We start from the raw sequence: 17,229 nt of genomic DNA on the forward strand, positions 1-17,229 counted from the left end.
GCAGCCCCGCTGATATCGTATTCCAAATAAAAGCGTCTCTCTCGCGCGCGCGTTATATGCTCCCGCGTGAGCCGTGGAACCGGAGTTATCCGCCTCCTTCTGTTTGCACGCACTCGGCACGCATATATCCCGCCCGACTGCCGCGCGTCGCGAGTAAAATTCACGTCCAATAATTATGATTGATGCTGATACAAGTAATTTATATCCCTTCCTCGTTAAAGTCGCGTCATCTCGTCAAAGTCCACGTCGCGCTTTAGCGTCAATCGCCGAATTCCGATGGTATCGAGAATATTACCGGGTCTACGAGCAGTCCACCGGAACAATGTCAATGTCAAACGGGACCGTTATCTCGCGTTAGCGTGCTCGATTAAGCGACACTTCCTCTCTCTTTCGCCCCCGAGATACGCCGAGTGCCGGCGCCGCGGATGAACGTACCTGCCGGTGTCGGGCGCGCGGCTCTTCAGCTCGTAGTACATGAGCTCCTTGGTCGAGGTCGACAGGAGGGAGAGGGCCTGCTCGAAGTCGTCGTCGTCGTAATCCCCGGCGACGGCGTGGTGGGCGACCGGATCGGTGACGGCGAACGCGGCTGTCAGATCGAAACCCATGTCGACCCCGGACTCGTCCATCGTCGCGGCCGCGATCGCCGACGCTTCGAATGTGCCGCGCGCGACGCGAGGCCGCGGCGTGCCTAGCCGGGTGAACCCCGGGGACGCGCGTATTCCAAAGTTTCGGCGTCGGCGCGCCGCGAAAGATAATGATGAAGCGGAGATAAGGAGCACGGGGAGCGGAGACGGAGAAAGAGGAATGTGTTCTCGGAGATAGAGAGGGAGGGAGGGAGGGAGAGAGTGAGAGAAAGAGAAAGAGAGAGAAACGCACGACACGACAATGAACGGAATCGCTGGGACGTTTCTTCTTACGGCGGATGACGCGCGGGAGGTGTATGGGAGATGGACTCACGGTGCGCCGTTTCTTTTCTTTTCCTGATGGATCACAAGCACCGCGAAGAGACTCCCATTTTGCGCGAGTGTCAAGAGTTCTCGCGCGAGTTGTCGGCGTTCGCGACGGCGGCCGCGCGTGCACGCGTGCGCGGATCCGTGACGTTCCTCCACGGTTGCGACGCACGTTCCATCGCCCCTTCGGCGCGCTCGCGTTCCACGGGATTTATCTCGGCGGCGCGGGCAGCGACGACGGCAACGACACGCGGCGCGCGGCGCGACACGCTTCGCGGGAAGATGAGCGCGTGGTTGTACGCGAGGAGCCGACGCGACGCGACGACGGCGCGACGAGACGAGCGTGACGCGCGCGCGTATCGGTACTACGCGGACGGACCGTCCGGCCGCGCCGGGACCGCCGCGGAGGTTTCGCGACGGCGGCGTTTCACTTACGGCTGCTGCCATCTCGCGGAAGCGCGTCGACCGGCGGCATTCTTTGAAGCGGCAAGCCCGCCAAGTGCCCAGCTTTCGCGACGACCTTCGCGGAAATCGATGAAAAGTCAGCGAGACAATAAATGATAACAATGGATTGCGCTCGTTCCGTAACTTTGACACACTTTCGGGTTCTTGCATTTGAGGCCTCTAGGTGCGCACAATAGAGGAATCAATATTAAATCCGCATATTGTATATAAATATTTCGAGTTATCACTGCATTTCGTTCTTTTTCGCAGTGCGTTACGTTTACGCTTTCTTCTTCTCTTTCTGTTCTAATATTTAATATTTAATATTTAATATTTACTCTTGTTCCTAATGTTTCTCGTATTGTACGTAGGACCTTACGTGCTCGCGTATATCTTTCGAGATTACAGATGGAAAGTGACGTCTCATTTATATCTGACTTGAGATGTGCGTTAAAGTATTATATTACGGTCTTCAACTATCAGCTAAAGTTTCAGATTAATGGAATTGCAATAAAATAAATTACGCACGCAACAATGTTTTCCATATTTTAACATTCGCAGATTCCTGCATTTGAGATTTTTGTTTGATCCCGTATAGTTTTCGAATTGTTTCTTACGAGTAGAAAGCGATATCTCGTTTATACTTAATTTCAAACGCGCGTTAATTATTACGGCAATCTTTGAGCTATAAGCTGCTTTTAGATTAATCAAATTATAATAAAATTAATTACACTCATGACGGTTTTTATATTCTCGGGTTTCTGCAATTAAGATTTTTACTTGCTTTCGTACATTTTTCGAAATGTTTGTTACGGGTAGAAAGCGATATCTCGTTTATACTTAATTTCGAACGCGCGTTAAAATATTACGGCAATCCTTGAGCCATAAGCTGTTTCAAATGAATCAAATTACAATAAAATAAATTGTATGTGCATTGCGATGTTATTCCAGAAAAATTTTACAAATTTTTCATATTAATAACAACGCAGGGATACTGAAAAAATTGCGTACCGACAGTTCTGTGTACTGCCGACAACCCGAATCGGAGCGCAGTTTGAAGTCGAAAAATAGACGCAAAGATATCATTTTCACTGTTATCGGGACAAATATTACCACGTGCCTCAGTGGTCGAATTGGTGTTTCGCAATAAATTTTCTGTATTATTAAAAATGCCAGATATAGTCAAGAAAACACTGAAGTTATTAATTACTGCTGGCGACATTGAAGAATATTCTTGTTAGTTAATAACATTTGTTATAATTTATCAACCCAGATTTATCCATCATTCTTCTATAAGAACGTATTTATTTGAAGTTGAGTTTGCGTTCGGAATAAAAATATTGTTCATAATTGGATATACGTATTTGTCCATCGGACTTCTAGAAGGCCACCTTATTTCAAAGACATTAACAATTTCTTTTATCCACGTATGTTTCTCTTGCATTTATTACGTCTATAAGAACGAAACATTCTCAAAATAAAAAACTTTCAAGTATACCCGAGTTAATGATACATATTTTGAGTTCTTTGGACGAAAGAAGAAGCTGTTCTCTCTCGAAATAATATTCGAAAACGCACTCGAGCCAAACTGCCTCGTACGTAGCATATTGTAATAACCGCAAACTGTTTCCCTTTCGAATTAGCAATCATTCTAAGAACTGTTCAATTGCTATGGACCAAGGACACAAATACGAGGAGTTGAAAAAAGAGACGTCAGCCCTGAAAGCACGACATTGAACGCATATTTGACGCAACAAACATACATCAGCATTACGCGAGCGATTGTCCGGTGATGTAATTCAGAGAATGCGCTGACACTGATTGTTACTACACATTATGACTTCGTGCAGTATCATAAGGTACGTCAAGACATTCGCCGCTCGGGTCTGCCGCGCGAATTAATTAAGGACCGTAAATTATTCACCGCGGGTCGCCATGTGCTCGCGATTGTGCGCGACGCTGCTCTCGATATTAATCTTGCCTGGGACACGCGCGATTCAAACGTTCGATGGGGATACTTTGCCGCCGAATATGTCGGAAAGGCTCGACGATTATTGGCACACCTATAAGGTAACGTGTCCTTCAATAACAATAGAAATATTCTAAGAGGTTGACTTTTCCACTGTGTATTCTCCGACGGGGAAACCGATGACCAAAATCTTGTACTCTAGAAAAAAAGGACAGCTAACAACCCATTTTGGGGCCCATAATTAGCAATAGAATGATTTGAATTGTTCGTGACTCTAATACAAATTTTACTCCGCATAACTAAAACTCGCAATTAACTATTCTATCTATATCCACGATTTTAAAGTAATACTAATCAATTCTCTCAATTAGTTCTGTCGATATTCGGTAACGCAAAGGCAATTTTCACTTAAGAGGCACTAACCGAAATGTTAATGTCGTATTAAGTTGCATAACTACAAAAAAAGGGTCAAAATTTTTCCCAGAGTAGAGTTGCGAATAATCCAAATAATTCGATTACTAATTGTGGGCCCCAAAATGGGTTGCTGTCTTTTTTCCCAGAGTACACTAATGCCCAGTGGGCATTACTTTATCTTATTATTTTATTTTATCTTATTTATCTTGTTTTATCTTCTTTTATCTTATTTTATCTTTATAATGTCCCAAAGAGGCCTAATGTCCAAACTAATGCCCAAAAAATGCCTAGTAATGCCTAGTAATGCCGTAAATCTGTACACCACAATGCCCTCAGTGGTGATTTTTAATTCCCTTCATAACAACGATTAATTAATTTTAGACAAGAATTGCTCAAAACGGTGTTGCACGAAATGTAAGAGTTTTCCTTAATTATATCGCTTGGTAATAATGTGTGCAATCAAGCGCATGAATATGAGATAAAGCATATTTCGTTCAACGCTAATTAATTATACAACGGTAATAAAATTAATCCGTAGATTCAATAATGCCCTTAATATTAATCAACATTGAGATTCAGCACTCGATCCTAATTAAAAATTGAAATCATTAATGCTCTTCGTGCATCTAATAATAACGAGAACATATGTTTTATAAATGGTGTTGCAAAGTCTCTAATAGATCGGCCCTCTATGCAAAGTATACAGGGTGGATCATTTTCACTGAAAAATGATCAAATTTTAAAGAACGAAAAACCGTTGTATCGTCTCGTTGTCAGCTACAACTTTCATTTCTATATCATGCATGTCGTATTTTACCGCGGTTGAACAGACGCAGTTTAATAAGACGTACGCAAGAAACCTGGAAAACGCGAAGCGAGCGGCTTGGGAGCAGAATCTCGTGGAAATTTATAAACACAATCTACTGGCCGCCGCTGGACATCACAGTTACACACTGCGGGATAATCACATTGCCGATCTCACCACTCGACAGTATATGCGCGAAATGGTTCGTAATTAACAACATACGTGCCATCTTGCGCAAATTCAGCTCGTTCATCGAAGTTTGACCGTTGAAAACTTTGAATTTCAATTTTTTTAATCCCTTTTTCAAATCCCCCTTCTTTCTCTCTTTCCCTCTCGTTCTTTTGATCTCCAAATAACGCCTTTAAAGGGGCGCTGGAGTGATTCTGTACTTTTTGCACCTTTTTCTCCTAGAACTGCCGATTCATGAAAACATTCGTGTAATACACAAATTAAATGCACCTAGAAAAACGTTTCTTTGAAATCAAACAAATTTTCTTTGAATCTTGAACTTACTAGACTTTTTTTAATTTCAAAGAAATTATTTCTTTAACTCTGAACCTCTTGACTGAAATTTTTCAGAAAATTCATATCTATTTCTTCAAATCTGGCAAATGTTTTAGTAGAAGTAAATAAAACTTTAATAGATTCAAAGAAACATGGTTTCAACATATCTCATTCGTTTAACGTAAATAAATCTTTTTTCTGGGTGTAGCTTTTAGAAACCGACTAGTTTCCACTAATCGGATTAAATCAGAGCGCAGCATCGTTAAAATTAAGTTTCGAAGTCTAACAAAAGTCTATTTAGGTAACCTATAACTTATTCGAAGGAACAGATTTTTTGTTTCAATGATACTATGCTGCTCTCTGATTTAATCCGATTAATGGAAATTAGTCGGTCTGCACACAGCAGCTACATAATTTGTATAATATATTACACAAATGTTTTCACGAATTGACAGTTCTAGATACAAAAGGTACGAAAAGTGCTGAATCACTCCAGCATCCCCTTAAAATTATAATTCACGAAGTGTAAATGATCCTAAAATCGTTTCGACCGCGTCTCCTTCTGCCAATTTTTCTCAGGTGAAACTGATACCAAGTCGAAGGCGTCGACTGCCGACCGAGCCGATAGTATCGGCGGTTCTGAAAAATCCCCGCGACACACCAGCACGTCTGGATTGGCGCGAACACGGTTTTATCACTTCGCCCGTGAACCAACGGAGCTGCGGGAGTTGTTACGCTTACTCGATCGCGGAAAGTATAGAGGGACAGATTTTTAAGCGGACCGGCATGCTACTACCCTTGAGCGCACAACAGCTGGTGGATTGCAGCACGGCGACTGGGAACCTCGGCTGCACCGGCGGTTCCCTGAGGAACACTTTGAAATATTTGGAAAAGTCGAAAGGTCTCATGGCTAAATCCGCGTATCCCTACTACGGCGAGGTACGCACTGCACTTTTCCAACTGTCGAGCGTACGATACACCCAATATTCCGTCGGGGCACCGTTTATAAAACGCGACCCTCGAGTCGCTTTCGCGTTTGCAAAGCATTATAAAACGTTCGGCGCCCTTTAAACTTTAAAAAGAACTTCAGTAGTCTCGGCGAGACGCCCGCCTAGCGAAAGGGAGGCCCAGGTCCAGACCCTGGCTGAGATATTATTTTTCGCAATAGACTTGAAATTTTAATTATTTAGACGCCAACATCCTGTGTTGGTTCTTACTGCTTTATCACTTTGTATTCGGCATTCTCATTCGAGAAAGAAAGTTTATTGCGAAAAAATATCACCTCGGCCAGGGTTTGAACCTGGACCTCCCTCTATCTTTACTAGTTTTAAATTTTTGATGTTGAATATTAGAAAAATTAACAAAAGTGTTCCAATTCTAGCATTTTCATGTTGATATTTATAACTTTTTAAATTTACGTAGAATTTCTTAGATTCTAACAGTTGTATTTAATTTTTTGTAGAATTTTGTAGAATTATTTCCGACAGGTGATCGCGCAAATTTTTTTTTACCGACGACAATTAATCAGTCGTGAAAAATTCATAGAATCGCAGTGCTATAAATTGTAATAATACCAAATTAAGAGGCTTAAATTTCTGGATTTTTACCGTGCCCATAATGCATTATTAGCGAGTACGAGCGAAGGCGCTGACAGTGCGAATTTAATTATCGCAATAAAGAGGTAAACGTCAAGGTTTCTTCCATTATTTCGCGGGTCTCCGCCAGTCAGAAATGTCAGAAAATTCGTGGAAGATTTCGGTGTTGGAGAATCCGAATTATGCCAGCCACGTTAACGCGATAAACTTCCGTAATATGAATGGCTTCGTGACGATGACTCCGCCAGTTCCTCTATTAATAGTAAATACACTTTGTGTCATACGGGCGAGCGGCGCGAGGGCCAAATGTTTCATAGAATTTTAAGAAAGTATAACGACTATTACTCTTTCACTTGCAGTGTAAAGTATGGACGCGCTTATCTGACTTAATTTAAAACCACGATATCATGAATACGAAGTTCAGTTGATGCAACCAGGCGCGTGTGACTGGCACGCTCCAATTTAATGTATCAACAAACATTAGTAGACAAAATTGTCGCGGATGTTGACTGTCTGTTTTTCTTCCTATTGCACTCATTTCCTCTAATCAAGCAATATCATTCTATTGACATTTCGTTGAGATTAATTCAACCGTGTTTTCCTGTTTATAATACTTTGATTTCGATCGAAAACAAAATGCATTCAGCTTGCTACTGGACTGACGCAAAGCTGCTTTATTTTTCCACGAAAGCTATCTATTTTTTTCCTCCGTTCCGTCGTGTTTCTCTCAACAGACCTCCATTTACATATATGCACTCGGAAATTAGATAACGCCATGCATTTTTATAATGACCAGTTTATGCCAGTAGTATCAACGGAAATAGCTATTCCAATAATAGCCTGTTATGATAAGGTTAATCTTAACCATGAACTTTGGAAACAAAAGCTTCATCGCGAAGTATTTGTAACATTTTAAAAACAACTGTTTCGTCGTAACGCGACAACAACTTTTTATTGAAAATAATTAAATTTCATTATTAGCCACTCGACTATACTTTATTATTACTTTTTATATTATAAAAATGATGCTGCATCAACAATATCAGTGTAGTTGGAATTAAATGGTTGAAACAACATCAGATAGTTGTCTCAATAATCTGGATATTTAGTTCAATGCTTAAAATCACAATTCGCAGCAAATACAATTGTGCGAATTATTTATATTTGTGGCAGCCCGTGACGTCATTCAAGCAACTATTTCCTTTAAATTCAACAGCATTTTATATATAATATTATATACTCTCTAAAATTTTTGAAGTGAAATTTTCACTCGAAATGCAACTGGAATCATTCTAGCAAAGGGAGTGCAGATTTAAGAGGGACCAGAGTGTCGTCAATATAACTTCATGGGCAATTCTACCGGCGCGGGATGAGAAGGCTCTCGAAGTAGCAGTGGCGACGATCGGGCCCATAGCCGCCTCCATAAATGCCAGCCCGAAGACATTCCAGCTTTATCAGTGAGCGGCGTATTTTTATTTGCGTTGAAAAAAGAGACGCGCCCGTGCAAATTGCCACTAACGAGCAAGTGACGTTCGCGCGAGTTCGCTGACAAAACGTGCCGCGCGTTTCATGAAATATGCGCTAATTTTAGACACCTGCTATTTATTGCGCAAACTCGCGGCGATATTGCAATTTCCAGTATTTATGGATCGACTGAGCGATTGGGGGAGAATAAAATAACAGCGCGAATTGCGATGCATTTGGCGTAAATTCGAAAAAATTCTACCGATAACCAACGAGCGGCAGCGACAAACAGTTTTTTTCCGCTTCGATAGCTAATCGCTCGTAATCCGGCAATAAATATGTTAGTAGATATTTTAGCCAAGTTTCCCCGATAGATCCATGTCTCCCGAGAAGCCGCGCAAACGAACGTTTAATCTGGATTCGCATCTTTGATGGCAGCCGATTATTACTATCGGCGCACAAATGCGCGTCCGTCTGAAGTTGAACTCATTAATATTTCCAATATTGTGTCCGATATTTAAATTATTACACAATAAATTCGCTATCGAATCTGTTAATCGTTTATCGGAAAGAGAATTATTATTCAGACTGTCCTGCAGGTTCTTCATCCAACGTATCGATTAAAGCTTACATCAGTTAACGAATTCTCAGATATTTGAATATTATAATGATATAAAAAGAACTGAAATCGCAATATTCGATCGCCCAAATACCATTTGTATAAATATTAAATTATTCATGCGGCTACAACCCTCCGATAAACTCTTGATACGATAATTAAAATTGCAGCATTACGTGTGCAATGTTTACATGAAAGGCGAGAAGATTGGAAATTTTGCCCGGAACCCCGTCGTAGATAGAAATTGGTCCAATCGCTTGATAACCTTAGCATACCGTCGACACGATGACTCTCGTTCATTCGAAGCGCCGAAGCATTCTACCGGTCAGTCATTGAACTCGTGCCGTTCTATAAAGGGCCCACAATGCCAAGGCGCGACTATTTCCTCTCCCATTGTTCATTTCCGGCGGATAATAAATATCCGCGAGAAATCATGAAAATCGTTTATCACGCGTGGCAAACGGGAAGCGATTGATATCCCGAGATGTTATTCCGCGAGCTCGCAATAAATACAGGATGCCGATCGCAAACACGCGTTATCAATATGCAAACGTGGTGCATTAATAATTGCGCGCTCTTGTGTATACAATAGTTCACGCAAGTTCAATGTCGGTGATTCACGTCTTCTAATGGGGAAACGTCTTTCGTGCGCGATGCATCTCTCTCTCTCCTTTACTTTCTCCATAATATTCATATCAGATTTGACGCCGGAATGCTTTGCTGCTCTCGCGATCTGACTCTAATTTTTCATGCATTAATAATAACAGTCGCGTTTATATTTTGGCAATAATCTAATGCTATCTCTTGAAATTGTACAAGGAAGTTTGAGACGTTAATCTGTATTTTTCCACTCATAGCAAAGGCGTTTACGACGACCACCAGTGCAGCTCGGACATAGTGAATCACGCGATGCTCATCGTCGGATACACACCGACCGAGTGGATTCTGAAGAATTGGTGGGGCGACAATTGGGGTGAAAATGGCTACATGCGACTGGCGAGAGACAAAAATCGTTGCGGCGTAGCTAACTACGCGGCTTACGTGAGAGTTTGACATTCGTAGAAAAGTATTAACTTTTACATTCGAAAGAAATTTCGATAAATTTATACGTATTTGTGGCGATTAGCCATCAAAGTGGATAAACATTATTTTCCTAGATATTTTCTACCTCCTATCCTCTTCTTACGTGCGTGAACTCGGAATGAAAAAAAGAAATGCTAAAATTGTAAATAAGTAGCAAGTTCAATGATTCCCGTTGCATTTCTACCAATCTACCAGCGTTACAGGATCAAAGATTGCGTGTATTCAAACGATTAAACTTCGGGCAATTACTAAGGATCGCCGAACATTTATTACATAACAGCCACTGACCGCAGGACGGACGCTCGAGAGAATGCCAGATACCAGACTTCCGTAACCACACAGGGTCCCGGGGAAATTTAATCGAACCGTACAACCGCGGCACGATAGGAACGTGGAGACTTTACCCGATCGAAAATTCTGTCCGAAGACGAAGTACACGGCTAACCGGGACATATCGCCATGGCATTTCCGTAAGAGACAGAGGCAGAGAGAGAGAGAGAGACGGTGAGAGAGAAAGCGGGATAAGCAGAAGGAGAGGACGAACCAATGTATCCGTAGATAGGTAGAACTCGATAGGCGCTAACCGCGTGACGCAATGTCAGGCGAAACCATTACGTAACCGCGCAGTGACATAAATCCAGGGACGCATCCTGCAAATGATTTGTGTACGCGCGATTCTGACACCAGAAATAAAAACGGAGCTCGCTCGATCGAGGTCGAGATAGCAGTCGCATCTTTTTCACGGAATTAATGTCAGATTTAATAATTTACCGAATAAGAAAACGATAAATCTCAGCAATTCTTACTCTGGGATTACCGGTGAGAGCGCGAAATCTATTGAGGAGAGATGTTCGTTTTTTACCTTCAAAAATTTATGTATCATACGTATGTTGAGGTATTTGAGCATTTTGTGTTCGCACTTTTGTGACGATATATTTATTATATTTAAAAAAATAATATTTAGAATATTTCACTAAAGCTCAAACTCACGAAGCGACCTTTGTATCCGTGAAAAGCACATCTACGAAAACTCTGACGACTCGTCATCGCTCGTTCCCTAAGTTTCCGCGATTAAACGCGCGAAATAATAGCGCGTCCCGGCAGATAAAAGCTCTACTCGTGCGATTGCACGTCACCCAACACGACGACGCAACGACGAGAAAGAATCCTGAGAAGCAATATGTTCGGAATGCATTGTCGCGGCTTCTGCAGCCCTCGCCCTGATTTTCCGATATCAAATGCGGCCCCGAGACCACGCAAATTCCATCTCTATATTCGGAGGTCGGCCACGACTCATTGTTCGTCGCGGATGACAACGCGCACAATCCGTCCAAGCGACAGCGCATCCTCAATTGTTACCCGGCAACATCTCTATCTATTTCCCATATGTTGAATGACATCGCGACGTATCCCGCCGTGCCTCATCTTACCAACCTGCGCCTGCTGCTATTGGCGGTTGGATGCAAACTGGTATCGCAAGCTCGCTTCTAACTCGAGACACCATTAATCTTAAAGTCTGATCGTTTCTTCGCTATTACACATATAACATATTCGCAACGCATTTGAAATGAAGCTTAATTCGAAAGTACACGGAGAGAATTTTCGCTTAAAATTTGTCCTGAAAATCGTGTAATCTTGGGATAACACGGCATTTCGAAGAATTTTACCATACATTCTACTAGTAACTGATAAAATAATTTTAAAAAAACTCTTATAAAGTTCTTCAAAATGCTATGTTGTCCTACAATCACATGATTTTCAGAATAAAAATAATAAATAAAAAATGACTGCCGACGATCCTCAACATAAAACGGACATTAGAGTCAAAAGAGAAATTATTAATATAAGTAACATGAAAAACGAGCGTTTCGAACCTAATCTTTGGTTCATCTTCAGCGAAATATAAAGTGTAAAATTAGAAAGTTAAGAATTTTAAGAGAAAATTCTCCCCGTCTGTGCATTCTGACTGTAATGGAGTGAAGCGACATGTAAATTTGATTTTTGTGTTTCGGCTTCTAATTTTCATCTATGTTTATTTCTTTAATTAATTTGTATATTTTTTAAGTTTTATAAATCTGTAAAAATAAAAATATGGATGCCGTTCAAGATAATGTAGAAATATCATCGGACAGTAAAAAGATTACCAGATTGAAGTAACGCGTATTAATTTTCAGAAAAGATGATCAAAGAATGGCTGATTAATATTTCGAACCGGGTTATGTGAGACAAGCTAGCGCGGTTTTTATAGACGGATAGTAAGAAAAAAGTACCCGAGGACCTGTGGAATTTTACGAGAGCTACGGCACTAGCCGGCGGACTTAAGGCTGTTTAATGGACAATGCAGCTGCTGCGAAACAACGAAACGGCTTAAAGTCGATATTTTTCCGAAGTTGCTAAGAGTAACGCAAGCACTTTTAAGTCGTTAACGTTTTAAGACGATAAAGATATAAAGAAGTCTCTCATAGAAAAAAGAGCGAGCTTTATGAGAGCTATACGCGAGAGAAGGATTAAGTGGGGTCAAACCGTACTTTAAAAGAGATATTAAGAGGACAAAATTATAGCAGAATTGATTCTTTCAATTCTACGTTTGCAAACGGCGCTTTAATAAACAAAAATAATCTCAGAAAAAAGGGAAAGTCTGTTATACGAAAACATTTCCCGTCACACATTTCCGTCGAGTGCATTAAGGGGACGCTGGAGTGACGGTTGAACGCCGACGGGATAATTGAAAATTTCAAAGACATAATACGATACGAATTAGACTTCAAACCTCAATATTTTTCATATGAAAATGTTCTACTGTGCAGCCCACACACCGCTCTGGTGAAGAGAGAAACAGTAACGCGGTACTGTCGCAGGAAGCAGGGATGGGAAACAGATAGAGGCAACGAAGATAAATACGAAGAAAGAGAAAAAATAAGGAGCAATCGGTGAAGCCGGTCGTGTTAGCGTAAAAGAACCGAGCGACGACGAGTCTCGCGGAGACTCCGCGTGGAATATAATCGCTCGTAATCGGATCAAGCGGAGTAACATCCTGATTTACGGACTTGGGCTTCTCCCGCGCCCGGAACTCCCGCTCTAATCGCCCTTATCTCTCATTCTCACGGCCTTCCATTGTCCCCTCCCTCCCCCGGGGGAGAACCGAGGAGGGAATAACTCGGAGGAGGCGAACAGGTTGATGGTCGCCATGGGAAAATTGGCACGGTCCCGCTCTTAACGTCGCCGTCAATTGTCCAATCGATTTGCTTAGGCTCGCTTTCGCGTGACTCGACTCCCGTGGCACCTCCAACTTCGGTGACAGACGACTTATATTGCGACGGCAATAAATTTGACGTCGCGTATAACATAAAAAATATACGGGGTGAGTCGTAAAGGCTGTCCCAACCTTTTACCATAAGAGGTGAATTGCCGACCGCAACTGTAGCCAACTCGGGGAAAAATTGATAAAATCTCGTTCTACATGTCTCAATCGTGTAATATCTAATTACATATCTCGAGAAATAATTAATATTACATGATTGAGACATGTAGAACGAGCTTTTATCTGTTTCTTTTCCGAGTTGGTTACAGTTGCGGTCGGTAATTCACCTCTTAAGATACAGGGTTAGGACAACCTTTACGACTCACTCTGTATAAAGGTAACCACTCGATTGCTACGCGAGGAGAAGCAAGTCGCAAAGGGGACGAGAAATGCTTGGATTATCCCTCCTGCTAATTCGCTCCATTTCTTGCCTCCCGGATCAGACTTTTGTTCGCCTGTCGCGAAAAACGATATTCTCTCCGATCGACGTCTTATCCCGCGCACGCGGCGAGTGCGACGAATCTGTCGGCCCGAGGACAAGGATGCCTCTCGTCCCTTCGTAATTTCCACGTGACTCGCGCGGTTATTTCCGGCGCGCTTTTCATTTTGTTCCGGTGCACGGCGCGGCGGCATGACGAATGGCAAGCGGGGAGGAAAGAAAATAAATAAGAGCGAGGATTCTCAGTATGCCGCGAGCTTTCATCGTCCGCTTTATCCTTATCCTCGCACGTACGGGGAGTCACGGGAAAATGTGAGAGCAACAGAATTTATCGTCCTCCAGGACCGAGTCCCTTAAGAGCGTCCGAAATACGTGCGCGCGCGTATACGCGCGCTCGCACATACATACCGGAATAATGCAGCGGGCTGAATAACGAATTGCAGCGCCGTCATATATCACGATATCCGTAAACAACGATGTAACGTCTACAAACTTGGGTCATATTGCCGCCGGCATTATTGCTATTGCGGGCAGTAAAGGTGGCTAACGCCGCTAGCGTTATTTATCGATGATTAATCCAAGTCTTCGAAGCGCCCGCGTTAATGATAATGACGGCGGATCGTAAGGATCCGTCAATTTACGATAACTGTAAATCACGCTCCGGAGTGGAGTCACGTACACGTCGGACGTCGATAAAGTACGAGCGGATGTCGACACCGTAAACAATCGTGGCGGCGCTTCGCGAGTGTATAGTACGTCCTAATGTCGAAGTGGATAAACGGCGACGAGCATGCGAGACAGCGCAAACGTAGTCCCTTATCGATGGAAGATCGATTAAGCCGACAAGCATGTAAGCGAGATTCAAAGATCGATCGTCCGGAACGCCGGGTGACAGGAACCAGAGAACGTGTATGTGTGTGTGTGTGTGAGAGAGAGAGCGAGAGAGGGGGGGGGGGAGAAAGAGGAGAAGAAAGACATCCTGTTTCTCTCGCTCACGTGCATACATCCAGCGCGATAAGCGTTTTCCGGAGAAGGGAAAGCTCGGTGGATTTTCCTGTCGCGTAACACGGCTAGAGGAGACACCGATGCGACGCATCGCGTCGCTCCTCCTCCTCCTCCTCCGAGCATCCTTATCTCGAGAATACGGCGCTACAGTGGCATCTCTCAACCGTCCGTCATCTCTCCTCGAATCGAGTGCCCGAGCACTCGTCGATAAATCGCGCCGGCAGCCGTCACCGCTCGGCGAGACGGTGCGTGCCCCTCTCACCCCCGTGTGGGGTGAATATTTATCGAGCTCCAGCGCCGCGAAATGCACAAACGCCGAGGGTGCCGAGTGGGCGCGTAACGCAACCACCGCTCCTCGATTCGCGCCGGTCGTAAAGGTGAATAAATTGTGCGCCTCGTAAAAGTACCGATAACGTTTGCGTTTTCTATGCGTCGCGCGGCATCGCATTTTAAAACGTGACGACACGTGTGAGTTGAACGCGCTGTTGCATAATCGATTAAATCGCGAATTAAATTATGCCGCAATTCGATATCGCGCAGACAACGATACGACACTTGGTCAACACCAAAATGAATGTGAAATTAAATAAACCGCGGACGCAGGTAATAATTAGCACACCGTAAACCTGCAATTAGAGATGCAGAAGTACCGTATGCTATTATTCATATATTATAATCTGCCGTGTCGTTGTATTGGTTTTCATTAATTTTGATTTTCGATTTCTTATAACTTCGTGTTATCGTGTTACAATCGTAATATGATCGAGTTATATTATTATGATATACTGCGAGTATGATTATGATATAAACGCGTATTATGTTACATTATATGTAGTGTAGATATTACATTACATTATACACAATGCAGACATTGCATCATAATAATGAGTGAGTCGAACTGGACTCACCGGACATCCAGTGTATCTAGTTCCGGTTTACACTGATTGTGACAAAAAAAAGTGTTGACTAAAGAAATATTTCCTGACTCAACTATATGCGACGATCACGGGCTGCCAACCGAATATTTATCACCTCGCAAAAATATTCGTTAATATTATAAATATATGTTTCAATAAATCACTGTACGTTTAACTTAAAACCATGTAAATTTTAACTGAAGAAATGCTGTCGACTAAACGTACTTAGTCATTTCGATAACTTTCTCTCAGTGTACGACATAATTGAGCAAAATGGATCATCCTCGGCTCCCATCCTTTCTCTTTCTTGATGTTTTGCAAAGGAAGACGTTCTTTTCGAATCTTCGTTAAAATGTACGGTAACTGGCTCTTCAATGGCCAGTTACCGTACATTTTCTTAATATACAATATTTAATGCCATCTTGGCGCTAGAAGAGGTTTCCCCAGAAAACAGTCCTATCTTTTTACATAGGCTGCTCTATTTTTACTAGATATTGTGACAATTAAAAAATCTTGAATACGCATAAAACTTTTCTAAAGTATCGTGTAATTAAATTCATCGATGCTTTCAATTTAGATTTAAGTTAAGACTTCATCCGATAAAAACGGGTCAACCTGTAGAGCCATCTCTGTTGATGCTCGTCTAATTGGACAGTTTTTCTTTTCACGTGTTATTTACATATTTATAACCCGTTGAAAATTAACGTGTATTTATTAATTATATTATCAGTTTACACTACCAAAATATTGACTTCTAGCCTAAATGCATAAGAAATTGGAGAACACGTTATAGAAAAATCACGTTATGAGTATATATATATATACACGTTAATGACTTTTATCTCATTTTTCAATTTCTTTTTCTTCTGGTTATCGATTCTTCTTCAACAAATTTCCCTTTCTTCTTATTTCACCATATTTTCCATCATTAGATTTTCTTCCAACGTTGCATTATTTCCTTTCGCGATGTCCTGCTGACAGATTCCTCGTGATTTCTTTTTAACGTCTTTCTATAATCTTTTTTCCTCCGTCATTATTCCTTCTACTCTTCTCGAGTTTTCAATAAACTTTTTCAATAAACTTTTCGTAATTTTTGCCCTACAGTTTTCACCGTTTGTATTCCTTTCACTTTGCTTATCCATTTATGCTTCTTACATGGCCGTTTCTTCTTCTTTCCCTTGAACTTTCTTTGACGAACTTCTATTTCTTCTTGTTCTATTTTTTCTTTCAGTCTTCCTCCTTTTCTTTCCTTCTTCAATTGTTGTTCCATGTACTGCGATACCTCGCCCACAGATTCCTCTTCTTGATTCTTTTCCTTTTGATGTCTTTCTATGACCATCTTTGCTCTCTGGTGTTATCCTTTCTGCTCTTTTCTTCCTCGGCAAATTCCTCTTCCTTCTTGTTCCACCATTTTTTCTTCAGCCTTCATTCCTCTTTCTTCTGTCGCAATACCCTGCCACAAGTCCTTCATGATTCCTTTTTGTCTTCCTACGATCCTTCTTTCTCCGTCGATATTCCTTCTGCTCTTTACGATTCTTCTTCGACATGTTTTTTATAATTTGTCCACTTCGTTCTTTTTTCTCACATTACTTTTCGTTTATCCTTTTTATTTTTCGCCGGTTCTATTTATCTTTGTCGAGCGTTCTTCGACAAACTTCTCTTTCTTTGCGTTTCATTTATTTCTTTAGTCTCCGATCTTTTGTATTGTCTTTTCTATCGT

The 17,229-nt window shown here is 42.0% G+C and overlaps 2 protein-coding genes across 2 annotated transcripts in view; one reads left to right on the forward strand and one right to left on the reverse strand.

Annotated features, from left to right (window-relative positions):
- Window positions 1-832, reverse strand: part of LOC105563344 (microphthalmia-associated transcription factor) — a 79,738-nt gene extending 78,906 nt beyond the window's left edge. The window contains exon 1 of the mRNA XM_012014860.1: window positions 436-832. Coding sequence (XP_011870250.1) covers window positions 436-626 — 191 coding nt within the window. The 5' untranslated portion in view covers window positions 627-832. The remainder of the gene's footprint in view (window positions 1-435) is intronic.
- Window positions 833-3,151: 2,319 nt separating this feature from the next.
- LOC105563345 (cathepsin L1-like) lies at window positions 3,152-11,358 on the forward strand. The gene is made up of 5 exons (XM_012014861.1): window positions 3,152-3,464; window positions 4,608-4,784; window positions 5,666-6,025; window positions 7,978-8,138; window positions 9,622-11,358. The coding sequence occupies exons 1-5, from the start codon at window positions 3,330-3,332 to the stop codon at window positions 9,815-9,817; spliced, it is 1,029 nt and encodes a 342-aa protein (XP_011870251.1). The 5' UTR covers window positions 3,152-3,329; the 3' UTR covers window positions 9,818-11,358.
- Window positions 11,359-17,229: the final 5,871 nt, after the last annotated feature.

Source organism: Vollenhovia emeryi, unplaced genomic scaffold (genome assembly GCF_000949405.1).
Source record: "Vollenhovia emeryi isolate VEMERY1.0 unplaced genomic scaffold, V.emery_V1.0 DF939177.1, whole genome shotgun sequence".
NCBI lineage: Eukaryota > Metazoa > Arthropoda > Insecta > Hymenoptera > Formicidae > Vollenhovia > Vollenhovia emeryi.